This window comes from Lissotriton vulgaris, chromosome 3_1 (assembly GCF_964263255.1).
Source record: "Lissotriton vulgaris chromosome 3_1, aLisVul1.2, whole genome shotgun sequence".
Lineage (NCBI taxonomy): Eukaryota > Metazoa > Chordata > Amphibia > Caudata > Salamandridae > Lissotriton > Lissotriton vulgaris.
This window is the reverse complement of record NC_141689.1, coordinates 405850316-405877920: the sequence shown is the minus strand read 5'-3', so window position 1 is coordinate 405877920 and position 27605 is coordinate 405850316. Positions and strand designations below refer to the sequence as shown.

The following is a 27605-nucleotide window of genomic DNA, read 5'->3' as shown; positions in this document are numbered from 1 at the left end:
AATGTTGACATTTGTGATCGTCGCATGGTGTTTCTTTCGGGTACTGTTAAACAAACCAGTGGGGGTAAAATGCATTGGAGGTTACTACAGTTGGCATTAGTACTGGCTAATAAAAAGATGGTGGTTGAGCATAAGGCCCACTTCCCTCACTCTATGCTGTATGGATGTAGATGAGTGGGCTACAGCTTAGGAAGGACACATGAAGCTCAACAGACGAGATGATAAGTTACAGGATGACTTAGACATGTGGGCCACACTGTTGGAAAACATGCACACAGGAAGGGATGGCACAGTGAGCAGGGAACGCAAAACCAAGGTACAGAACCCCTACACACAGGGGCAACATTTAGATACTGCTGGGGAAGCACTAGCAGCTTTGGGATTGGGGTGAGCCGCAGGAGGTTGGATAAATTAGTGGTAGTCATTTTCCTCGCACTGTGGGGCCTGACTGTATCCATGTTGGAGATAATTGTTGTAGAATATGTGGCATTAGTTGTGAGGCTGAGGGATGGGAGGTAGGGGCTGAAAGCTGAATTGTGTAAATTTGGTGATGATGAGTCTGCAGAGCAACTGTACCGTTGATTGTTATGGTTACTGTAACACTTTTGTTTTGTTGTGATGCAATTGTATTATCCTGATTTGATACTGCATATTGTCCTTGTATCTGGCTAGATAGCAACCAATAAAAGGAAATTAAAAAAAAATATTTTGGTATGTTTAAGTTAGCACAATTGGGCTGCTAAATGAATTTAATGGGCCTGTTGGTCTGGTTGTACAAAAATTAGTTTTTTAAAGGTTGCACTGCGGGCAAGATTTTTCTCCCATTCTATGTTTTTTACTTTTGTATAAGCTAGATGGAAATGTGATAATTTTCATGGTGTTGTTTATTTCCACTGTGGCAATTATTGTGCTTCAGTGAAGACTGGTGGACATAATTCTTATGTGTATCAAAACCCAAGACTGTTGCTGCCTGTAGCCCCAACTATATTGTGTATTCATTTTGCAGTAGTGTTGTTCATTCCTGCAACAGTCTTTACCATTGTATGCATGGCAAAGAGGATAAATTGTATTCATAATTTGGGTGCTCATTGTTTTGGTTCATGCACCTTTATTAGTTCAGCCCTCTACTACCATCTCACGTTATGTTAAGGCCATGATTCTCTACTCCTGTGAATCTATAAAAAGTGCTTTATTTGGAATGTGTACCAGACATTTTGCCTGCTTCTATGAAGGCAGTCCCTATGTCAGTGTTGTCATTTGACTCTGTTCTTAGAATATTTCTGGAGGTCCTAGACCATTAAATTTATTTCGTGAAGGTGCTGACAGTATTAAACCAGCCTACCTCTTTTACTTCACCCCCAATGAACCCTGTAAAGAAAAAACATTTGCAGTGCTCTGCAAACTTGAGCTGGTTACTTTTTTTTATATTTCTCAGATGGGGACTTCATTCCAATGCAACATTTCTTTAGTATGGATTGTTCACTAACAAATCCCACCATTTAAGATACTGATGTTACTACTTACTGCCAAATCAACTAATATTTCATAATGTGCGTATACAGCTACATGCAGTCTGAAACCCCGATAATTAGACTTTTATTGGGAAATAAATGGAACTCCAACTTGCTCAACCCAATCTGAAAATAAAAGATTGGTCCTACTGAATTGCGCATAGTTGGGCCTTCGTCACCTAATTGTAGATTGAAAATCATGGATTTAAGTTCCTCAATAGAATCTCCCACACCTTACCTAGATTAATGAGTTGTGGACTTAGAAGTGATTCACTTTAATCTAGGTACGAAGACGCATGCACCAGTTTCCTATTTTTGAGCCGCTTTGTCCATACATCAGTGGTTTCTGAAATGATATCACCACACTGTTGTCCAAAATGGTAGATTTTTTCAAATAAATTAGAGCCTCACATATGCTTTTTGGGTTTTGATAAAACGTCCCACCAAGTGTGCAAGCTCACTGCTTTAGCATTGTTACTCACAATAAGAGAAGTAGTGGACTACTTGTGGAAAGTGTTGAATCCCCTCTTGTGGACTATTGCTCAAAGATCTAATGTACTGCAGCAAGCACCTTGAATAATTTGCAGATCTACACCCCACCTCCTATCCCAGACACATTTGCGATCCACATTTGGGATCTCCTGAGTGGTTTCATTAATTTCCGATGCTGATGATTCTTTTGACACTCTAGGGAAGAATTGTAGTGCATGCTTTTCCTCACACAAAACACAGCAAGTAGGCTCTTTAGGTTCCATATCGCACAAACGCATGTTCATATAACGTTTTGATGATTCAGTGAGTAATGTAGCTGCAACTCCTCTATATTGACCTCATTCAGTTTACTTGAGGATCTGGTCCACCAACCAACCAATTGTGTACCAATGTTTCACTATGCTGTATTGTGTACTTGTTAACTATGTGTTTTGTTAAAAAACAATAAAAAATAGATCATTTAACCTGCTCTCTTTTTCCAAATCTTTGATGTTAGGGTGTCATTTAATATAGCAATGTCAACGTTTTATATCAGGGTTATTGGTATAGAAAAGCTTTCATGATCCTAAAGATACTTTTCTAATTCAAAGTCATTGATTTAACAAAAATATGCATTCAAGTCATTAAGTGGAGAAGTGGTGCAATGAAACAATTTGGACAAGGAAGTGTGCACTGACATGCAGTGTTTTGAACATCTGATAGTGACACCTAGTTGCAGATTCCTTAACTTAAAATATCCCCAGACGTGAGACTGGATCTGGAAATATTTTGCAGCGGCACCTCTGCGCACATGGGGATGGCGCCACACGACCCTGCCCTGACGTCATCCTCGTACATGACGTCAGCGAGGTCCTAGAAGTCCCGCCCGACGCGCTGACATCAGTTTCCTTCTTTTCTGCGTGCAAGGCGGATCTGAGTGAGCTCCTCTGGCCTGTTTTCAAGCCTCATTTTCGACACTTCGCGTTGGGAACAGTGTGCGATGCCTTCGGGCTTCAAATCTTGTCATTTTTGCTCGCTGTAAATGTCCGTGACAGACCCGCATCTTATTTGTATGTGGTGTATTGGCGAGCACCATGACTCCATGGACTGAGAAGCCTGCCAACGTCTGAAACCGAAGTCTCGGCGAGAGCACTGTATGAAGCTTCTATCGGCATTGCAGTCCCGGTCGGAGTTGTCAACTGCAGGTCCATCTATGGTCCGGTTCCACCGTCGATCGCCCTCTGGGGTCCGAGGCCGTCGTTCTCCACTTGGTAAGTCGAGGCGCTTGTCGCCTAGGTCATCAACCTCAACTTCTTCTGTGGTCAGGGGCTCTGGTTCGTGGAACTTTCTGGATGTGCGCTTCCGACAGTCGCCCCCCTCTATCTGCCCTCGGGTCCTCTCCCGTTCCTTGGGCGTCCTCTGGACCTCCACTTCTTGTGGGGTCTCTGACAGACACACCGGCGGGTTCGCCCCTGGTGCCAATTGAGCCCTTGCCTCCCAGGAACGTCGGAGATGTGGTGTCGTTAGAGCGCGGCCGGCTGGGTCCCCCTCTAAGCTCCACGTGGGGTTGTTATGGTGCAGCCCACCTGGGTCCCCCTCTTCGTGCCACGGTGCCTCTGCCGCACTACATAGCCCGCGGGGCTCCCTGTGGCACCGCAGGTGGTTGCCCGTACTCATAGCCCTGATTTGAGTACTCCCCAGCCTTCCAGGCAGGCGGCCGCCTGTCCGGAGCTGGTGTTGGTGCCGTCCCGGCTCCGGAGACTCGCCTCCGCTTGTTTCTCCGAATCGGAGCCCGTTCTGGATGAGGCGGAGCCAGGGCGGCGCCGGGAGATTGCCTCACCGGCCCCAGTGACCTCTTCTTCTGAGGGGGGGGCTTGTCATAGTTTCAGCGGTGACTCGACGCCAGAGGCTGACGAGTTGGCGTCTGACAAGGCCCAATCGGCGCCAACACGTGTCGTTTCGACACCGAGTTCTGGATTCTTCTATGGAGGTCTCTGAAGAGGGTTCTATGCCGCTCTCCCACCCAGCGTCGCCTGAGCTATGCAACCAGTGTCCCCCTTGGAATTTGTGGAGCCTCCTCAGGAGTTCCCAGAACCGGCAGGCTATTCGCCTCCCCAGGAACCCCGTAGGGATCCTTATTCTTCCATGGGGCTCCCTTCCGTGGGGTATTGGGCGCACCCTCAGTGTCTTGGGTGGGTAAGCCTACAACCCTCCCCCACTGATTAGCTGTTTTCCCCTCCACGGAGGGCTACCAAGGCTGGTGCAGCTTTTTTGAGTGGTCTCTTCGTCCACCCGCATTTTGAATATGCCACCCCCCTCTGCCCCCTTGTCGGTGGACCCCTTGCTGGTGGTCCTCCACCGTGGCTCCGGCAATATGGAGCCACTTTTGCCTTTTGAGGCATCTCTTTATGATGCCCTCTTGGTTACCTGGGTCCGACCTGCTTCAGGTGATCTGCTGGCACTTTCAGTTCTGCACCGCCCATCTCCACATTATCCGGTCTGTCTTTTTGTGCACCCGGATTCGCGAGGGTTTGTGTTGTGGACTGCCTTTCCTTCTCTGCCCCCTCTAATGTTTCCTTCCGCTTGGGAGTCAAGGTGGCTTGAATCCTGGGGTAGGAACGTCTTTGCAGCCGCTAGTGCAGCCCTTCGGGCCTTAAATATCGTGTGTGTTTTGGCTCGGGCTACTTCTACCCTGTGGGACTCTGCAGAGTCTTTGCTTACTGCCACCTCCGTAAGTGCTCGTCCTGATCTCCTTCACTCGATTCAGGATGGCCCCTACCTGGCCAAATTCACAATTCGTTCAGCCTTAGATACTGCGGATTCTTTGGGCCGAACCATGGCGAGTTCTGTTACCTTAAGGCGTCACGCTTGGTTGCGAGATAGTGTCTTCCCTGAAAATATCTGAAAAAGTCTTGTTGATTTACCCTTTGATGGTTTTGCTCTTTGATGCTCATACTGATTCGGTGGTATACCGACTGCTGGCGGGCTTTCGTCCTCCCAATTAGGTCCTTTTAGGCATGTCTTCTGTGGTTTCATTTCGCATCGTTTAGATGCGTTCTGTGTTTAACATAGGCAGTGAGCCTTTAGATGCGCTCTGTGTTTAACATGAGCAGTGTTCCTTACGTCTTCTTTTTTATGTGGTTAAGGGTGTTTACCCTTTTATTAGCATCTCTTGGATGCGTTTTGCTTTCAGTTGTCTGTTGGCCTTCTGTGGCCGTGTTACATAGGTTGCTGTGTCCTCTGCTTGTTGCTTTCAGCCTGTAGCTCAGCTTGGTAATGTCTTTACGGCCTGGAACTCTGTTCATGGGTTTGGTTCGTTGCTGCATTCTATTGACATGGCTTTTTGCCCTAAGAGGTGTCCCCCACTATCCGGGGTATACATACTCCATGTGGGGTACTTGTATGCTATTATATAGCAGTGCTTATCTCACCTGGGCCTGATGTTGATATGGGCTCCATGCGCCGATTGAAGGTCCATTTTACGGTGTTCTGTGTTTTTCCTTGGTGCCATCTGCTTTCGCCATGGCTATCCACCTCTTTTGGAGGTTTCATAGTCTCCTCTTTGCAAACGGATCCTAACTGCTCTTAAGGTGCTAGGTAGGGTCCGCATATACATTATGTCTACATACCGGTTGCCTTAGTTTCCTCTTCCTACGTCGCCACCTCTTGTCATGGCTGCGAAGTGTGGACCAATATCTCCATGTGTGGGGGAGCCCTTTTTAAGTGGTTGCAAGTTGGCCTAGGTTCCTCTCTGCTTCCACTTCCTGGAGTAATTTTCCAGTTGTCATATGCTCTCTTTTTGGTGTTCAACGCCGTCCGTGTCTTTTGGAGTGCTGGTTTTGGATTCCGAGACTCTTTCCACCATTCGCTGACCTGGTGTTTTAAGCCCTCTTCCTTCGGATTTACCTACTCTTGTTAAAGCAACACCTGTAGGACAGTTCTTCTGATAGAAGTGGTCATTGATTGCTGCCTATGAGTCTATATTGTGGTTGTTCCTCCCTCTGGCTTTATGCTGCCTGGTCTGACACCCTTCTGTTCCTGTGTAAACCACTTTAAGGTCTCTATTGCCGTTTGCTGGCGGCATATTCTAGCTGCTTCAGCGGATTGGGGGTTGGTGCTATTGCCCCTCTTTCCCATTTTTCGGGTTGGGTGTGCGCTTGGCGTGCTTCTTGTCCTACTGGCTATTCACAATGCATTGGTAAGGTTCTGGCTTGCCTTTGGGATCTTGCCACCGGCCTTTCGGCTTCCTTTAATAGCCTAGTCTTTTGGGCGCTGGTTGCATCTCTTCAAGTTCATTCCAAGCTTGGGTTAATGCACTTCTCATGTGCCATTTAGCGGAGAGTGATCCTCTCTCTTCTGGGGATCATACTGTTCTACCTGTCATTTTTACACTGGTATGGTGGGGCGCCATTCTGGCATGTTGTCGGATATCTTCTTTCTTGTGACTGCTGCTCTTCGAGCTGCTGGGGTTGCTGTCGGACTGTTCTGCCACAGTTTTTCCCCTTTATCCGTCACCCTGTTGCTGGATCACATACCTGTCACAGACCCGCCTCCCTTTTGAGGTATGGCTGTGGTATCTATTCTAAGTTAAGGAATCTGCGGTTAGATGTCTCTATCAGATGTACGAGTTACTTACCTTCAGTAAAGATGTATCTGGTAGAGACGTTGTCTAGCTGCAGATTCCTTAACGCCCACCCAGCCTTCCCATTCTGCGAGGACCTTTTCTGGTGGTGTTCTCCACGGGCCTCTTCAGTTGCCATTGGGGTTTATCTTCAGGGGGTTCAGGGTGTTGCACTCCCCTGGGTGCTTTTATATAAAGTTAACCTCTGCTGAGGGACTTCTTTTCTGTTATATGGTACCTTTGATTCACGGGAAGGTTTGTTTTCCTCTCCTGTTCCCTTCCCTTCAGTCTGCTCTACTGATCTCCTCGTGATCATCCTCTTTGAGGGTCAGTTGTGCTCTGTTTCCTACCTTTGTTTTTACAGGGTAAAGGCAAGTCTTGTCTTTCTTTCCTACAGTGGACTGTTGTTCTTTCTGTGTTCCGTTCTTACTGGATGGCACGTTCCACATGGCACTATCAGTCTATTTCTGTCTGTTGTAATGTTCTTCCCTGGTTGCACTCGGGAAGGGGGCCCGCTTGACCTTCGGGGCTCTTTCTCACAGCCTCCACTTATATGTGTAGGCGGTGTCTATTCTGTCTCGATGATGGTTTCTCCCACCCTCCCCCTTCTTTATTCACAGAATTTTTATTCCTCGCACACTGTTCACATACTTTCACAGTTTTTAGTTGGTGGCTCCGCGATGTGCCGCGGAAAAGGTTCTCCGATGAAAACTGACGTCAGCATGCCGGGAGGGACTTATATGACTTCGCTGACGTCACGTACGAGGACGACGTCAGGGCGGGGGCATGTGGAGCTGTCCCCCAGCGCGCAGAGGTGCTGCTGCAAAAAATTCCTGATCCAGTCTCATGCCTGGGGATATTCTAAGTCAAGGAATCTACGGCTAGACAACGTCTCTACAAGATACATCGTTACCGAAGTAAATTAGTTGTAATAACTGGAAAATATTTGTAAATACAACATTTGTAATATTTGTAAGAAGATGGTTTGTTCTCTCTCATCCACAGTTTATATGTTATTTTTCTATAAACATGACAAAGTGATTAACCTAGCTTTCTGTTTTTTAACAATTTATCTTTAAAGCATGTAGTCCATGGTAGTTTTACTTACCAATTCACTTTCTTTTAATTCTAGACATTATTAGATGCTTCGACCTATTTTTTCACCATGGTTATGATGAGGGTGGCTCCTAGCAATTAATGCCTGTGTGTGACATTATTTTTATTCCGAGTCACAAAACTAGAATCATTTCAAATTTTATAGTGCTAAGACAAATTTCCTTCTGAGGAATACATGCCTGATACAACTCTTTGTATTTCCCTGCCCTTTCAATTTGACATTACCAAATTACATTTTGTTTTTATCTGTGAAAACATGTTTTCCAAGTCCACCACCAAAGTTCCTAATATTTACCTTTCCTGTTGACAAAGTCACCTGACTTTTGAAGAGTATCCTTTTTTGCATAACAGCATAGAATGCTTGACCATAACAGCATTCATTCTTGGACAGAATCCTTAAATTGAACATTTAAGGCCAGATTGATATAGTACCAAATCCCAATGTATACATGCATATCTTATTTCATAAATCTTTATTTTACTTGTATTGCTGTTATTTGTATTTTTTATTAAACTGCTAGTGTCTGGGGCATACAAACCATTGCTATGTACTATTAATAGGAGAAATATGTACAAAACAGTTGTTAATTTGATTTACTGACTTTAGCATCAAACACTGATAACGTTAACCATGGATTTGTAAACAATACTTCAATTAGGGAGGTTAGTAGAATTGTACAAAATACAAATGATACAATAGGTGCCGACTTGAGACCATTCTCAATTGAAGAAATATTCCTCTGTCTGTACCACAACAACCAACACATTTCAAAAAGAGAATATATGAATGTCATTTTAGCATATAATATAGCCATGTAAAATATTCAAATTCTGATTCAACACCTAATAGCATAAAAGCATATTTTTATTGTTTGCACCCTTGAACCCAATATATATTTTTTGCATTAAAGTAAATTGATAGATATTTACAATATATATTTACAAAAAACTTTCTAAGCATTATTCAAAATGCAATCCGTGCCATAGACTCAATGAGAATACTGCATCAATAATGTACTCCCCAACACATCCCCCCTCTTACTGTAACAAACAGGACACATATGACAGAGCACCTAGTAGTTTAAAATGTTAATGGCATGGATCAAGACCTATAGATCTGTTGCACGAGTTCCCAACAGCTTTAATAATTTGTGGAATATTTCCTTGTGAAATGATGATCTCAGAGCAAGTTAATTTTGATTTGCTGTTGTGGTTTTTGTACACTGCTTAATGTCATTATTATCTTAAAAATGTACTGGTATAATACGGTTTATTAAGAAAAAACAAAGGTTTTGTGACTGGTATTTCATTATGATATTAATTTTTAAAAGGCATTATTTATTCCAATTATCTTAAAGGACGTCAAAGATACTATGGTATTTTCAATTTGCTATAGTCATAATGAATATTACTCAAAATAGAGGGAAGAAATAGGTTGGACTGCATAGGTGTTTGTATGGTGTGAATGCAGAGCCCCTCCATTTTTACATACGGTTTTGGAAGGAGCATTAAATCTTTATTTTCCAAGACTGGAGAGCAAAGTATCTTACCTTTCAAATATTGAGGGTTACCTTAATTCAAAAAGATTAAGTTAGGCTGACGACTCTTTTAAACATAGGCTGTGAGTGTTAGCAGTGCTTTGCAAAATCAGAATACCATCATGCAACTTTCTAAATTTAGATCTCTAAAAGGTAAATTATAAAAGGGTAGGAAATTGGTCATTGCCAATGCAGTTTGTTTACATACTTACCTTCAAAGAGCACCTATGAACAATACAAGATATGACAATATGAAATTATGCACATATCTTTTAGTGATATTTCAGTTTTAAAAGTGATTTGTATTTAATAGTCACATTTTTTACAGATTTATAAGTTTTTATCCTCAGCAATCGTTTTGGAACAAAATGAGTTTGCAGTCTTTCAGCTAAGATACTGGACGTTCTATACTCTTCTTACAGCTGTTATCTTCAATACGGTTAATGAAGAGGACTTTATTTATGTACACATCACTGTATTCTTTTTATATACATATGCTCTTGTAATCTTTACTTTTTCTCTAGTTACTTAATTGAATAATGCAATCCTATGTCAGTAATTACATACAGTAGTATGACATTTATGAATCTAGCAAAAAGTAAGATGAAACTTGTAGCAAACTGAAATTTTGTCCAGAGCAAGGGGTCTCTTTGTTGCATTGAAATGTACAAGCGTCACTCAAAACAATTTCAAATATGAAATGGCTTGTTCTGAACATTTTGTAGGTTTTGTTAGATGCTATTTAACTGGGAAATATAGCTGTTCTCTTTACAGTATTGTTTCTTATGCCCACATGCATCATTGAGAATTGCATTCGCAAACCGTGCGAATCGCAATTTTTGTCCGTTTGCGAATGCAATTCTCAAATTTGGGATGCATCATGCTTTTCGCAATTTTAGGAATCGCAACCATGTTGCGATTTCTAAAACTGCTATTGCATTTAAGAAATCGCAATTTGAGATTTCTTAAATGCAATGCATGAACATTTTTAATTTGCAAATAGGAAGGGGTAAATTAGCATGAAGTTGACCTTCATGCTAATTTGCGAAAACTTTCAAAAATGCACAAAAATGCATTTTTGACAGTTTCATGTTACACACACACATGTCCTTGGGACATGTGTGTGTGAAGCTTGCACTTAAAGTTACATTTCAGGGGTGCAGGGGGGTCCTTTGGACCCCCCTCTGCACCCTTGAAAATGAATTCACAAATTGCGATTCGCAAAATGCTAATTGCAATTTGTGAATGCCTTCCCATTCATTCCTATGGGCCTCTTGGCCCATAGGAATCAATGGGAAGGGATTCCTTAATTGCAATTTGCAAATTGTGAATCGCAATTAAGGAATTTTTAGAAATCGCAAATAAAAATGCGATTTTTTGATGCATAGCAATTTGCGATTTCTTAATTGCGATTCCTTTATTTTCGCAATTAAGAAATCGCAAATGCTAACTTTGATGCATGTGGCCGTTAGTGTCTAAATATTAAACACTGATCTTTTGTAGAAGGAGAAATACATTCCATAAAACATATTCATACACAATAGTCAAGAATCTAGAGCTAAGAATAGAAACTGAAGCAAAGTAAAACAAGAAATTAACATTCTATCTTCCCCCTTTATAAATAAAAACTGAAAGAAAATGTGTTTCTTGGAAGAAAGCTTCATAGTCATTGAACGTAAGATGATGTGAATGTTTTCCAATTTCTAACCAATATTGTTATGCACTTAGCAGCAAAGTATTAATGATGGCCTCATTAACCCCCTTTAGTGGTGTATCTGAACACAAATTGTTTCACAGGCAGATATAAGTTTTGTTTTTGCAACTAGATATATATGGTTTCCTTTGGCAACTAAATGTAATCTCCCAGGTTAGAGGACGTCACTAATGAACCAGCAATGAATTTAAGTTGTAATCCATTGAAAATAGGCAGCAGGTTCTATATGAATGTGACTTCTATCCATATTCTGTACCGGTCAGTCTCAGTTGTATTGGTATAGTAAACAGAGAGACTATTGGAGTACAATATATTATTTTGTGCATTTTTGGAGCACTATTTCGGCAACAAGCAGAATTTGGCAGAAATAATACAATTTCATTCTGAAATGAGAGGGGTTAGGTCATACTAGTTGACTAGTCCAACCTCAATCTTCCACTTAACACTAAAGAAGTTTTCTCTAGTGTGGACATCAAATAGCACATAGTTTTAAATGTTTGCAATGATGAAGGATGGACATTTCGAAATGCATTATTAAAGAGATCATATACAGAAAAGAGCATCCTCATTGAAGGGAAAAATAACTGAAGGTCTATTTATGAAGTAATTCTTGGGTATGGTTTAAAAGGAAATTCAACTTTAGCTGGAGTTCTCGGAGCACCATTCAAACTGGTTCTGAAAAGTAATTATGGATATTAGCCAGGCTGCAGCATTTTGGACTCATTGCTACCTGAGTATTACCTACTAAGAAGTGCACAGAAATATGATATTGCTTTATCAAGGAATATAGGGAAATATGCCTATGTCATGGTAGAAAGAAGATAAAGCAGAGGATGGACTGTTTACAGATTGCATAGGTTGTAAAATCAAAAGGAAGTGTTTACATTGATATTGGCTTACTCAGTATATAGATTATAAACTAGATCCGATTTTCTTTTAAACTCTTGATATGGTGCAAGACTGTCTGGAATGTGATCAGACAGTCCATACACTTGCCTTACATCATAAACTATTTTTCAGTTCTAATTGCAGTCAACTTAAGACAGTTGTGACTCATCTAAAACGGATTCCATTCAAGGCAGTCTGTAAGCTAATGGGATAATGAGGCTTGATCTCCATTTAATTGGCTGAATAATGAAATGAGAGTCGTCAAGTGAGAAACATACAAGTAAAATATGGTTGAATGAGCTGTGGAGATACACAAGAATGAAATCTAGGACTGTATGAGAATGGGTAGGATGGACCCAAATGTCTCACTCAAGTTTCTGATTGATGCAGCCTGAATTGTATAGATCGTTTTGTGGTAATGACGCATGTCGTATATTTGACATTGTATTGAAGCATTATCCAGAAAGATGGTCTATAATCTTTATCTGTCAGTTTAGCTGAAACGCAAGGCTGTGTTCTATTTTATTTTACATCCTTTGTTGGTTATCTAATAAGTATAATTTTTGCATTATCTTAACTTCGTGAAGTTCATCATACATTTACAGTTATTGCAATACGAGGTTCCCATTATTGAAAAAGGGACTGAGTGATAGGGTTGAACTGTATAACATAGGCTATTATTAGAAATGATTGATAATGGTAATTGGGTGTGTTTCCTTTAACTCCATTTATCCCCAAAGACGATTTTACACTGGTGTCAATCTACTATTCTATATAACATATTGATGAAATTGCTGCTAAAGGTTTGCTGTCTACTCTTTGTCTTCCGTGTGCTTCACTTCACTTGCAAACATACGTCATGCTTTCTCTCTGTTTGTAGAGTTATCTTGCTCAAAAGCTCTTCTCAATGGATAATTTTAGCTCACTTTGCAATCTCTTGCAAATTTTAATTTGCCTTGGTCAAACTCTGGTTATTTCTCTTCATCCTATCAAATTATTTTCAATACTTTTTCTCAATTTTATAATTATCCTTTCTTTCAAAGGCATTTGTTAACTATGAGAAGTGTATTGGTATTTAGTGTGATGCTGGATACATATAGAAATCAATAAGTCAGAATAAACCAAGTACTTTAAGATCCTTTGAAATTGGAACAGAGGTTAGGATAGAAGTTTGGAAGCTGACGGGGATAGGAAAACTTAATTAAGTAATTAATGTGGTATTTGTGCAATGCAAAAAATACGCTGGGTGGCTACACTAAGAGCAGAGAGAAAGGATCCTTTGTGGAATAACAATGAGATAAATTGTCTGTAGTTACAGTGCATAGACCAGTCCTGCTAGTACAGTATCATATGTAATATTCAACTCCCAGATGCAGAATGTAAACTATATAAAACACCCTTAAACTGTCCAGCAGTTACAGAATACAGTGCAAGAAAATAGAATTTCAAAAATATGTTCATCTATAAAAAAGTCTGTAACCACAGAGTCCATGGAAAAGGCTTAACCACATCAGTGGTTAACGTATTCCTGCTGCATTACTTTTCCATTGCTTTAAACATGTCTTCAACAATGCAGGCTTCAATTTAGTTGTGTTTCCTCTGCACACTCCTCTTCGGTTTTCAGTAGTTTGTCATATTTCCTCTTAAAGAATCCAAGCTGCAATAAGAAATTAAGGTTGGATGTAAAAGTTCAACACATTCCGATGTAAGTGTATTTTTTTATAATCATTTGCTCGCCAAAGAAGTTCAATTGATAATATATTTATCAGCTTTCTGTTGCATCGTGCTGAGCCTGCTTCTTACAACATTGTAACCCATCAGTCATATGTGTGAGTGAGCACACACTATATGGTAGCTCTCTATAAGAGCTGTGCTACAAAATTCTATGCATCATGCCATAGGCAATTAAGCCTCTGATTGATGAAGAAGTCTTTTTATTTTTATTTTATAAGAATGACATTTTATGTGAGGTTGCTCAGGCAGTGTCAGTTCTGGAAAGTGTTTAACAGCCGGAGCTTAGGGAGGAGACAGAGCAACCTCCCATTTTCAACAAGCAGAAAGGGCTTTTCTCATACATCCAGTTTTGTTAAACATTAGGGTCTGTCTAGTCAAACAGGGAAAATGTTCCTAATGCAAGTCTAGCAGGCTGATTATAAGCAGTGTTTGTAGATAAGAGAAAGGACATAATTCTGTAGTAACCACGCTACGCTGGTATGTTGTAAACCAAGTAGGTTTGTTTACAAGTAAGATAACAGGTGGTAGAAGTCTTGTAGGTGGTAATTCACAGCCCCACCAGGAGCAGCCTGCTAGCTGCTGAGCCCCTCTCATCAACTGTCACACCACATTCAGTCACTCAGACAATCTAGTGAAGGTCCACTCACCAACATTGCATACAGAGTACACAGACACAGGCTGAGCAGCTAGAGTGAAGAAACATAGAGAATGAAACATCATGTGAGGATACTACATATTCAAAAAGATCTGAATTACAAAGTTGGAAATTTGCTTCCGAAGGATCACTCCTATGTTTGGAGGAAATTCCAAACTTGATGCTCATAAAAGGTATTTTGGACTCTCCTGATAATCTGTGTCTGAGTGTTTTAGGATTGGTCATATACCTTAAATGGGTGCGTGCACATTTTCCATGAATTGAAAAATGTCAAAAGGCATATATTAGATATGGATTTGCAATTGTTTTGCATTTTAAAATATTTGTCACTATAGATAACCTCTTCTCCTGCATTTCTGTTAAGTATAGTGGTAATACTGCCCCACTCCTACCGTACAAAAACTCTTACTCTTGGCAGGTGTAAAATTGTATATGTTTCTAGGGTTGGAAACTATCTTCAAGAGGCATGTGACTATCAAACAAACCTATGAAATTGTGTGTTGACTTACTCTTGCTGCTAGATCCAACCGGCTACAACCACAAACCCTAAATAAGCAATTATAGAAATTCTAATATACGTGTTGAATTTTTTTATTCACAATATAAAATCTATGTCTATCCTAGTTCTGTGAATTGGTTTAGTGTATTCATCATTGCAAGTGTATTTTATCTCATGCACATTGTACTTGGATGCTCAATATGTTTAGGAAACATATGTCATTTAAATCTGATCTCCCCTAAAAGATAGTCAGTGACATTTCTTTGTGAGATATGAGAGGATGGGTTTCAACTGCAGAAAGCATTGCCTCCTGTGTTAAGCCCATTAGCTTGGTGAAAATCCTAGTAAATAGAGTCAAACATACTAAACAAAACAAACATACACTGACAATTTGTACCATGTTGCTCAAACATCCTTGAGATAGTAAATAAAACACCTGTGCCTTGCTCAGGGCTTTGAGATTGTCTAATTATAGGAGAAGTTGCTTGAGGCTTTAAATTTAGGAAGAAATAGATGGTTTAAATGGGCCTATCGGTCTTTGTTTCTTTTTCCAAAATATTCGCTGCCCTGTTGAGTGGGGTAGCTGTTTTTTCAATTACAGTGTGTACACAGAGAGAGAATCAGTTCCTGACTGTGTTTATTCATGTTCACGTCTTTTAAAAGAGGGCCTATCAAACGATTATCCAAAATATATGAACTTACCTTCCATAAAATGGCAACCATGGCAGCTAGTAGAAGAAGACCAGCAATCGTGCTTCCAATCACAACTCCAATAGGAACCTCCGACTTCCCATCTGGCTGGATTATTGTGACAGGAATCTACAGGAAATACAGAGCATTTTACTACATACCTTACAGAAATATCACACGTCCTCCTCCTATCCCTCTCTACCATCACACCCCGTACAAACTAACTCAAGTGTCAATAGACCTACACCTCCAAATACTACTATAAGGGACAGTGGGAACGTGTGCCACTTCTCACCTGACCAGTAAAGTTTTCTGAAATACATCGCTGGATGTGATCTGTTTATCAAAGACACCCTTCCGAAATATTGTTCTCTTTTTGGATACAACCCATTACCACTTATAGAGCAAAAAAAACACACACACATGGTCTATCACCCGTTTCACTAAAGAGATTAAAAACACTTTGAGTCAAACTAAACTATAAGCATTAATTGAAAAAAAGCCTAATGCACACTCAGGAGCATGCTCCAGATGTCGGATGTACACTGCTTCTTTGGTACTGTGACTGCATTTATGTAGCACTTGCTACCCTTTAAAAACTAAGACTAATACATCTAAGACATCTTCATAAAGAATTACTAATCAAAGCCTTGAATTTAGGAATTTCCTATCCCACTGCTTCAATGATACTGCATGTAGACGCTCATTGGCGCTAGGATGGTATGGTAGAAAACTAAATGAGAACTGGAAAACAGTGAAATTGGGCTAATGTATTTTGTAACTAAGGGCCTAATTACGAGTCTGGTGGTCCGAGGACTGCTAGACCTGTGGTGGCGTGGTGGTGGCCGTCCAACCACAGCTGCACCAGTGGTCTGTCTTGGGTGGTTGGACCGTAATTGGACTGATGGCTCCACAAGGGAACCGCTGTTCCCTGACAGTGGTGTGGCGGTCGGGGACTATGTAAAAGGCAGGTGGTGCTTCTGTAGCACCGCCATGCATATTACAAGTTTCAGGACCACAGGTAATTTCATCTTTAAGAATATTTTTTAAGCAACCAAGGGCATAATGGAATGTTGATAATGTGCATATAGAATATTATCTGCATTTTAAGGCTGAATACCACACCTAGAGGATTTTATAGAATAAAAAAATGGGCATCACAATGCCAAGCAGCCTCATTTAAAGGCAACATAGTCCACAGGCTTTTTAACTTATTGTGTATCATGCATTGGAAAGCAGAGACAGTGCTTCCCTTAGTTAAATTATAAGGTTTCCAAAGATTTGGCTGCCAAGAGCTTATGGAGACCTCTACTTTTCCCTGGATTAAATACAAATCTTTCACCAGTTGTGTTCGCTTAAAAAATATATTTTAAGACACCTGACACAAAGCATTGACTATGCCAATAGACCTCACTTTTTTGCAACTGAAAGAGCTTCATCATTGACTGTCTTGTATTGTGTTTGGTTCTGTTAATGTTCGACCTCTGACCCTGCTCGCAGGCAGGTCGCTCCCCACGCTGCTGCACAGCTCTGCCTGCATTGTTTTTGCTTAATCTTGTATTTTTCCCTTGTGCCTAACTTGCTTTCTTGCCCAGATTTGTTTTTATTCCCCAGTGCCTGTACTTGCTTTCTTGCCCAGACTTGTTTTTATTCCCCTGTGCCTGTACTTGCTTTCTTGCCCAGACTTGTTTTTATTCCCCTGTGCTGGTTTTCTTGCCTAAACTTGTTTTTCCTTCCTGTGCCCAGTTTTCCTGCTACCCCCGCCCGTTGTTCCCGCCTCTGCGTCCCTGTCGCCCAAGCCCCCTGCAATCCCATTCGCCGGCCTGCTCCCGCCTCCCAGCTGCTCCTCCCTCCTACATCCCCTCATATGGAGGCCGCGCCGCTGGCGTGCTGAAGGCGCACCTAAGGCACACCCGTCTGCGCCTGGACCGCGCCCAGCGCCAGGACCCCTGGACCCCACGAACGCTACGACGCCCAACACCGCTACGATGCCAGAACCCTCCACGCACTCAACACCGGACGACCACATTTCTGCTTCCTGACCGCCCCGAAGCGCACCCACATAGCTTTCACCTGCCGGAACTGCAGCTTCACAAGCATCCGCCCCACCATGCTGCCGACCAGGAAAAAACCCAACCACCTCAGATGCATCCTTCTCAACACCCGCTCCGCCCGCAAACACGGCGTGTTTGAACTCTGGGACCTACTCGACTCAACCTCCCCAGACGTCGTCTTCCTGACGGAGACCTGGCTGAACCCCACCTCGGCACCCGACATAGCCATAGCCGTCCCGGACATAGCCATAGCTACAAGATCACCCGCGGGGACCGCCCCAACGGAGCAGGAGGATAAATCGCAATCATCCACAGGAACACTTTCAGAGTCTCGACAAACACCGACAACACCCACAGCACCCTGAACACCTGCACTTCCTGATCCACACCGACCACCAACACCACCCTCAGATGAACCGTCATCTACAGACCCCCTGGACCCCGACCATAGTTCAGCGACTCCATCGCCGACTTCGTCAGCACACACGCCCTCGCCTCCACGGACTACATCCACCTCGGGGACCTGAACTTCCACCTCGAGAACAACAACAACACCAACTCCACCACCCTGATCGACAACCTAGCCAACCTCGGACTCAGACAACTCGTCACAACACCCACCCACTATGCTGGCACACGCTTGACCCCATCTTCTCCGCAAGCCCCCACTTCTCCTTCAACCACACCACCAAACTCCAGTGGACCGACCATCGCTGCATCCACTTCACCTTTAAGAAACCCACCACACATCACTGCACCCAACAGATGCCTCGCCGCTGCTGGAGCAAAGTCACCGAAGATCAGCTAACCACCACCTTCGCCCAGAGCCCACCTGCCGACCCCGCCGACACCGTCGCCCACAACCTCAGACAGTGGATCAACGACAGCGCCAACACCCTTGCCCCAATCAAGAAACCCTCCAACAGTCACACCAACAAGAAAGCCAGCTGGTTCACTGAAGACCTCCGGGCCTCCAAGCAAACCTGCTGAAAGCTGGAGAAGATCTGGCTCAGTGAACAAACACCAGACAGCCACCCAGCCCACAAGAACGCCACCCGCAGACACCATCACCTCATCAGATCCACCAAAAGGGCCTCCTTCAAAAACCGCCTTGACAACAACGCGCACAACAGCAAAGAGCTCTTCAACAACGTGAAGGAACTCTCCAACCCCAGCTCCAACACCAACGACGTCCTACCCTAGCAATACCTGTGCGACCCGCTGGCCAACTTATTCCACTGCAAGATCGCAGACATCCACGACAGCTTCAACGCCACGACCGCCCCGACAACCACTGAGACCTTTGCCCCCACAACCACCATCCGCACCAACTGCCTGCTCTCCTGGACCAACATCAATGACGATGACACCATCAAGATCATGAACACCATCCACTCTGGATCTCCGTCAGACCCATGCCCACACCACATCTTCAACAAAGCCAGTACATCAATCGCACCCCATCTCCGGAAAGTCATCAACACTTCCTTCGGGACAGCAATCTTCCCGGAGAGCTGGAAGCACGCTGGGATCAACGCCTTACTCAAGAAACCCAAGGCGGACCCCAAGGACCTCAATAACTTCCGGCTCATCTCCCTGCTCCCGTTCCCGGCAAAGGTCATCGAGAAGACAGTCTGCGAACAACTGACCCGCTACATCGAGCAGAACAACAGCCTGGACCCTTCCCAGTCCAGGTTCCGCAGCAACCACAGCACCGAGACTGCTCTCATCGCCGCAACCGATGACATCAAGTCCCTGCTGGACAACGGAGGAACGGCAGCCCTCATCCTCCTGGACCTGTCAGCCGCCTTCGACACAGTCTGCCACCACACACTACGAACATGCCTCCAGAACGCCGGAATCCAAGAGAAGGGCCTGGACTGGGCCACCTCCTTGCTTTCCGGCAGAACACAGAGCGTCCGCCTTCCCCCCTTTCTGTTCCGAAGCCACCAAGATCATCTGCAGCGTACCCAAGGGCTCATCCATCAGTCCAACTCTGTTTAACATCTACATGGCACTGCGCGCCCTCGTCGCCCGTCAAGCCGACCTCAACATCATCTCCTACGCCGATGACACCCAGCTGATCCTCTCCCTTACCAAGGACCCCCACACCGCCAAAACCAACCTTCACGAAGGAATGAAGGCCGTTGCTGAATGGATGGGGAACAGCCGACTAAAGCTGAACTCAGACAAGATAGAGGTCCTCATCCTCGGATCCACCCCTTTGGCCTGGGATGACTCCTGGTGGTCAACATAGATTAAGATAATCACTGGTACATAGCGAAATAGGAGGGGAGCAAATGATTCGGAGAGAAAGGAAAAAACACCAAGAATAGTATCCAGCGCAGGGCTAAAGGTGTAGGTCTAGTACATTAGAGCAGACGATCCAACATCCTATTAGGCTAAGAACTTTTTCATAAGGAATCTTTTTACTTCCAATTTGAAAGCAACCTTGGAGGAGATTCTACGTATTTCTGGTAGGAGAGAGTTCCAGATCTTCTGTGCAGAGCCAGCGAAAGCTCGGTGACATGTTCTCCTTTTGCGGAAGATCTGAGGTGTCAGGAGGAGAGTGTTAGCACTCCAGCTTTTGAGCTAGATATCTTGGGTTTTTTCAAATGGAGGGCTTTGTGGGATAGGCAGGCAATCTTTAGCTGTATTCTTGCTTTGTAGGGCAGCCAATTTAGAGATTTTAAGACTGGGGAGATGTGCACATTTTATTTTGGTACCCGTAACCAGTCTGGCCGCCGCATTCAATGAGGCCCTTAGTGGGGCCAAGGTATATTTAGGGAGAACACAGAGCGTGGCACTGCCATAGTCTAGCCTCGGCAGAACGAGCGCTTGGACCCCTTGCTTGAAGTCAGCTTGTGGGAAGAAAGGTTTGAGATTCTGGAGTATCCTCATCAGGTGATTAGCTCCCTTGGACACGTTGCTAATATGAGTCTTCATGTTCTGCTTGTCCAGGGTGATTCCGAGAGATTTAGCTGAGTCAATAATGAGCAGAGAGAAGTTGACGGCGGTGAGGTGGTTCATCCAGAGGTCTAGTTTAGGGGTGTGATTCGGAGGAGAAATGAGAAGCAATTCTGTTTTGGAGGTGTTGAGCTGGAGGTGGTTCTCTGTTACCCAGTTTTGAGTAGTCAAAAGGGTAGAGTTGAGTGAAATTATGTTATCCGGGGAGGAGATTTTCCGATAAAGTTGGGTGTCATCCGCATACATATGGAAGAGTATGTCCAAGGAATTTTAGTACATTGGTTAATGGTTCCAAGAACAAGCTGAAGGGAATGGGAGATAGGGCGGACCCTTCAGGGACCCCCATGGATACTGGTGATGGCTGGGAGAGAGAGTGGTTTGCCTTCACTCTTTGGGATCTGTTGTGGAGGAAGGATGAGAACCATTGCAACACCGGACCAGATAGGCCCATCCTCTGCTCCAGAATTAATAGGAGGTTGTTGTGATTAACAGTGTCAAACGCAGAGGAAAGGTCAAGGAGGATAAGGAGGCATGATTCAGTCAGGTCAAGCATTTTTAAAATGTCATCCATAACGTGAGTGAGAGCCGATTCAGTACTGTGCCGACTGCGAAAGCCAGGTTGATGTTGGTCCAGGAGATGGAAATTTTCAATGTGGCAAAGAGTTGCGATTGGAGGCATTTTTCTAGGAGTTTGGCAAGTGTGGGGATGTTGGCGATAGGTCGGAAGTTGTTGAGGTCAGCGATGTCTGTGGTATTTATTTTTAATATAGATGTTACCTGAGCTGCTTTCAGGCACTCTGGGATAGTGCCCTGTGACAGAGACGTGTTGACAATCTTTCTCCAGATGGGAGAGACGGCTCCTTGATTTCTTTGAAGATGGAAGGTGACAACGGGTCGCTGAAGTGATTAGATGGGTTGATACTCTGAAGAACTTTTCTAATGTCTCTTTCACTGAGGGGGGTATAAGTGTCCCAGGAGGCATTGTTCTTGATGCCCATGCTCACCGGTTTGATCTTGTCTAATAAGGCCGGGGGAGAGTGGCACAGACCCATTCGATAGCATTAGAGCCCGTCTGCGCCTGGTATCCAGATCACTATTGATGAGTCTTGCTTTCTCAGTAAAGAAAGCAGCCAGATCATCACATCAGAGAGGGCTGACTTCAGAGTCAAAGCGGTTTGGTGCTTCAATCCAATTGTTGTTTAACCAGTTGAAAAAGTTTCTTGGGGTGGTTTGCGGCTTGATTAAGTTGGGATCTGAAACAGTCTGCCTTGGCTCTCTTGATTTGTTTGTTATAGGAGCTCCTAACCGATCTAAGGATTTTTTAGCTGTTCCGAGGATGGTTTGGATCTCCAGGATCGTTCGATTGACCTAAGGTTGCAGTGTTTCGAGTTTAAGTTGACATTGAACCATGGCTTGGATATTTTTGTTGAGGCTTTTTTTTGTTGGAGTGGAGCAATGGAACCCATGATGCTAGAGATAGTAGAGTTGTAGAAGTCAGTGGGTACATGAACCTCAGACATGTCAACTTGGTAAGATGGGGAACATTTGCATCGGTTTGCTAGATTTGCTGTGTTGATATCTCTGAGGTCTCTTTTCTAAATCTTCGATTTCGTTGAGCCTTCCTCCTAGACACCTCCATGTTAATATGGAAGAAGATGCTGTGATGGTCGGACCAATCGCAAGGGGAGATGGTATCCATTGTGATTGTGTGTTCTTTGGTGGTGATGAGGTCCAGAGTTTCTCCTTTATTATGGGTTGGCCGGTCACAATGTTGAATCAGCTCGTGATCACTCACGAAAGATTTAAGGCATGTTACTGCATGGTCATTAGGGTTAGACAAAGGAAGGTTGAAATCACTGAGGTAGATGCGTGGCAGAACGGAATCGGCACTGCCAGAGACGATTTCCATTAATTGTTTGATGAAAGGGAGGTTGTCCCGAGCGGGGGTGATAGATTGTGTGTAGTTTGCACATTGTGTGGTTGTTACCAGAGATGTTGAAACAAAGGTATTTGCATGATGATGATGTGGAAGACTCCAAGAGGGAGACCGCGAGGGTGCTCCGATGTATGGAGGCTAGGCCACCTCCCAATTCACAACTCTGTCAAGTCGAAATATGTCATGGGTAGGGGCACTAGGAGGTCTAGAATAGGAGCGGAAGAGGGATTGAGCCACGTTTCTGTGAGGATGATGATGTCTAACTCATTGTGTTGGATGAGGTTGAAGATATCAGAGGCGTGTTTGCTGGCTGACCTGCAGTTGAGTAGTGCGCATTTAAGTTGTACCGGAGTATGGGGGGAGGAGTCTGAATGATGTTCACTCTCATGAGGTTGTCATTGTTTATGACTCTAAGGTTGTGGGGATTCTCTGTTCAGGTTAGCGTGAATGGCTTGAATTAGCCTGTAAGAGTCTTGTTGGTATCTAGGGTAGGCGAGTAAGAGTTGAGTAAGTCATCTATGTCGTTACTCACGAGATAGGGCATCGATTTTCTGGGGCAGGAGGGTATGCTAGTTAGGGGTACGGTTTTAGAGATAGTGAGGGGAGAGAGTAGGTCAAGGCGAGCTCTAACGCTAGCGATAGCAGGGGCTCTGGGCAGATTCGGACGAGAGAGATGGGAGCTTATCAAGGGGAGATGTTCCAATGAGACGGCCTTCAAGTCATGAAGTTTGAGGGTGAAAAGATGCAGTTGGAGGGATATATATCGTACAGGCATGCCACCAGGTCTGGGTGCTGGGAAAGGGGTAGCGATAGCAGGGTTTCTGGGCAGATTCGGACGAGAAAGGAGGGAGCTTATCAAGGGGAGATGTTCCAATGAGAGGGCCTTCAAGTCATGAAGTTCAAGGGTGAGAAGGTGCAGTTGGAAGGATATGACGTCCAGGCGTGCCACCAGGTCTGGGTGCAGGGAAAGGAGTAGGTAATGTGTGGGGAGATCTTGGGAGGAGGAAGGGTATCGTTGTGTGCCAGGGGGTCAGAGGAGGCATTGAGAGGTTCCAGAAGGGGGGAAGCCTTCACTGGAGATTTGCGGTGTTCCAGGCTGCATTGATAGAGAGGTTGGTAAAGGTGAGAGGGTAACTGGCAGCAAAATTGGTGGAGCGTTCGATCTGCCACCTGGTAGGGACGAGGGTCGATTAGTGGGAGAGGAGGGAGGAGTATCGGAAGAGGAACTGGGAACAACATTTTGTGGTACAATTGTGGTTGCTGGCTCTAGATCTTGTTGCAAAGAGGTTGTATTGTCAGCCAATGAGTTTTTGATCTTCATAAAGATTTGGTCAATGACCGTAAACATGCAAACACCAATAGTTTTATGAAGGGATCTTAAGAAACATGCTAATTATGCTGATAAAAGCAAGTTGACAATCAGCTATTCGACAAAGAATGTGGATAGATAAGTCATGTTGTGCATTCCAGAAGGCTTTTAACAAGTATGTGCTAAAATAGGTCTCCATATGCACATTTCTGATGGGTGCTCCTCGCTGTAGATTCCTTGCCTACTAAATATTCCCTGGTGCCAGACTGGATCTGGATATTTTTTTAGCAGTGCTCCCATATGCCGGTATGTGATTTGGCTCTACAACAATTTAAAAGCTGGCACCCGCAACTTCCCCACCTGTTAAGGAAATTCAGAAGCTGTTCCAGAGGATTATCTTACAGGCAATGCCAGCCCTCCCAACTGGTTGTACAGCAGCCATACCATTCTTTTCAGATGGTGAAAATGGCATCAAAGGATCATACAGGGCAACAGAAGCAGCAGTTTTCCACTTAATCCAATCCTGCTCCAAAGTCTACTAAACTCTGGCTGTTTGGAAGGCAAAATCCAACATTGTCTGCCCTACTGGGGATCAATCACATCAGATTGTTCAAAAGGCCATCCCTACCCTTCAATTCCGCCTCACTCCACCTTCCTCCCACACAAGAGAAAATATTGAAGGAGCAGTCTGCAATCCTGATGCAGTAGGTCAATCTTTTACGCTCCAGGGGTGCCATCAAATGTGTACCTGTTAGACCTGTCAGCCTTAGGATGGTCTTCCCCCAAAACGTTTGCTTTCACACTCCTATGCTGTGTTTGTTGGCTTTAGGACTCTGTGCATTTAGCCACTCCTAGCCAGTGCTTACGTGCTTGTGCTCACTCCCTAAAACAAGGTCAAATTTACTTACACCAGATAGGCACATTTAATTTACTTATAAGTCCCAAATAAGTGGTATTCCATATTTCCAGGGCCTTTAAATTAAATGTTACAAGTGGGCCTGCAGCACTTCGTGTGCCACCCACATAAGTAGCCTCTTAAAACATGTCCCATGTTTGCCACTGCAGACTGAAAGCACTTTTAAACTGCCTCCAATTCCACTTGGCAATATAGCCCCTTTGACAAGCCTTATATTCCCCTTTTATTGCACATAAGTTACTCCTAAGGTAGGCCTTGGTTAGCTCATGGGGCAGAGTGCAATGTAATTAAAAGGTTGAATATGTACTTTTAAGTTGTGCATGTCTTGGTAGTGAAAGACCCATACATTTGTATTTCACTACTGTGAAGCCTATATGGGTTTCCTTATTACATTTATTAAGTGCTAACTGTTGATTGTGAACAGGTAAACATTTCATGTTAGGTGTCTGGGAAATTGTAATTAAAAATCCTCTTTAATTGTAAAGTCAGATTTTAAGTTACAATTTTAGAAATGTCACTTTTCGAAAGTTGCCATATTCCTGCCCTAACTATTTTGTACCTGCTGCCTGTTCCTGGTTTCGCACAACTGGGTGAGGCTGACAGTTGAATCTTGCTTATTTCTCGCAGATGGGATATCAACCGGCAAGATGGGAGGTGGAGCAGGGCACATCCCTATTTACAACTTAATAGGCTGTGCCTCTACCTTCACATAAAAGACATGTCACTTCTGTATTGTTCATGTTGCCTGGTTGGAGCCAGGGCAGAAGAGTCAGAAAACTTCAAGCACTTCAAAGGGAATTCCCTAGAAAGTTATTTTTCTTCAATGGAGGCAGCAGGTATGAAAATTGGACCATCAGACCCATTCTTCAGTTTACTTTCTGGATGGCCCGAAGCTCTCTGAGGATTACCTGTTGCTGTGACCTACTATGTGCTTCAGAAGGTGGCCTTGCTGCACCTAGAAGGACAGCTTTTCTACCTGAAGTCTTCTTTAAACCCTCAGAAGCCTGCTCTGCTGTCTGAGCTCAATCTACTGCTTAACCGAGGACTACCAGAGTGCCACCAAGGGTTAGTACGCTGGCTTCCTGATCAGAGCCTCAGGAAAAGAAAAGGCCCCAACCATCTTGAACCTGAACCTAGCTGGAGTGAGCCCCAACCCCCAAAGTGGTGCCCCTCTAGTCCTGGACTCTTGTTGGTGGTACTAAAGGTGCCCAGATAGCCATAGTCCAAAACATAGGACTTGGAAATGTTTTGGCTAAAACCTTCTATGAGAACTAAGAGGATGCTGGGACCAAGCTGCTAATCTATCCATCCAAAGTGCACTGCTGGTCAGCCTGACTTTGTGGCAGCTCTTGCTTCATTCTTCTCCGTAGCACCAAATTCTGTTTAGGCGTCATTCGCCAGCAGGGAATCCGGCCTCGTGTAACTCTCATCAACTACAGCTTCGTCCCGCTGGAGTTTTCAACTTCCAAAATAGTAACTAAGTCCGAATGAAGAAATATTCACTGTGACTTTCTCCAGATTCTCACCTGGCAATGACACTCCCTCCTCGGACACCCCCTGTAGCCATGCCCCACTGAACTTTACCTTCTCAGAATATATTTCTTCAAAGTTTCTTCTAAGTTCGAAGGTAAAGCGCTGACTGGGCACAATCCACTTTCTGCATCAAACTCTCACTCCATCACTGTCTGCTTATTTTTCAACTTTGACCCGGTTTTGTGTGACTAGATGTCTACGGTTGGCGCTTTGATCTTTTAGGTGCTAGCTTTTACCTTACATTTAAAAAAAAAAGCATAACTGGTGCTGCTAATTGGATTTTTTAAAATTTTGGTGCCAAATAATTCAGGACATGATGGTTGATGCTTGATATCTGTCAGGCTGCGACATGGGTGTCAGTATATATGTTCATCAAACACAACTGCATTAACTCCCTAGGTCGGGTGCGAAGTTCTCTTAGCCGATGGCGCTGCAGGACTTCCACCTTTGGGAGGTACTGCTATGATATCTTTTCTAAAAGTGAGGAAATTGCAGTTAGAAATATCCATCAGAAGAACAAGTTACTTACTCTCAGTAAAGCTCTTTCCGGTGGATACGCTTCGTAACTGCGAAAAAGTCCCAATGTACAGATCAGCACAGTGTTGCTATCAAAATGTTCAGCGCTCTTTCTCCGGAGGCGCAGAATGAGAGAGATTAATGCAACTGACATGAGGGTCCACATGTGTCGCTTATATATGCACTGCATTTGTCACTTCCAGGGAAGTAAGGGATCATCGTGGAGCCACAAGGTACCATCTACCAGTACATTTGGCTGTTCATTTCAACATGGACATGTTGTGAATGCAATATTTGTAATGGTATTGTTTTGGATACTATTATTGAATACTGTGGCTGCCAGATTCCTCGACTATTCACGTACAGTTGTGCTACCATGAGATACTTCTCATGTACAAATATATTACGGATGGAAATTTAGCTGTATAAATGGTGACACCAATTCCTGCATTCAGAGTTTTACATTAATGTTTTGCAACAATACTTCTGTTATTAGCTAATTGTATTGTGGCACAAGTTGATTAATGCCACTGGATGAATGCAATAACAAGTCAATAGTTTGCAAAAAAGTATGGATGAGTGAGTGATTGAATGCATGGGTATATGGATGACTCCATTTATGATGACCTCAAAGTTCATTAATGCTGAAATATTCACCTTAGTTACTTTCCCATTCAGTTTACTAATAGCACATCCTAACAAGCCAAATCTGACTCCAGTCTGTTATGGAAACCTCCCACGCAATTAGAAAGCCATCCCTTCAGTATGAAAGTTTAATTGATTAAGGGTAAATTACTTATGACATTCTACTCAAAACACACGTTACTCTTTTACAACAGTGTTTTATACCTACAATACAGATATTACTTAAAATAACGTTGCGATAGAGCGCAATATATGGATCTCAAGAAACGCAACGACGCAGTCTCTGTCGGGT

General features: G+C 43.6%; 1 protein-coding gene and 1 long non-coding RNA gene across 3 annotated transcripts in view; one reads left to right on the top strand and one right to left on the bottom strand.

The window, feature by feature from the left end:
* The first annotated feature begins 8175 nt into the window (after window positions 1–8175).
* Window positions 8176–12557, top strand: LOC147726513 (uncharacterized). The gene is made up of 2 exons (XR_015309280.1): window positions 8176–10044; window positions 10730–12557. It is a non-coding gene; the product is annotated as an uncharacterized LOC147726513 (long non-coding RNA).
* ITGA2 (integrin subunit alpha 2) overlaps window positions 12346–27605 on the bottom strand; it is a 616173-nt gene continuing 600913 nt past the window's right edge. For both annotated transcript variants that reach the window (XM_086960619.1, XM_086960620.1), the window contains 2 exons: window positions 15450–15566; window positions 12346–13516 (listed from right to left, as the gene is read on the bottom strand). In XM_086960619.1, coding sequence (XP_086816745.1) covers window positions 13439–13516; window positions 15450–15566 — 195 coding nt within the window. In that variant the 3' untranslated portion in view covers window positions 12346–13438. The remainder of the gene's footprint in view (window positions 13517–15449; window positions 15567–27605) is intronic.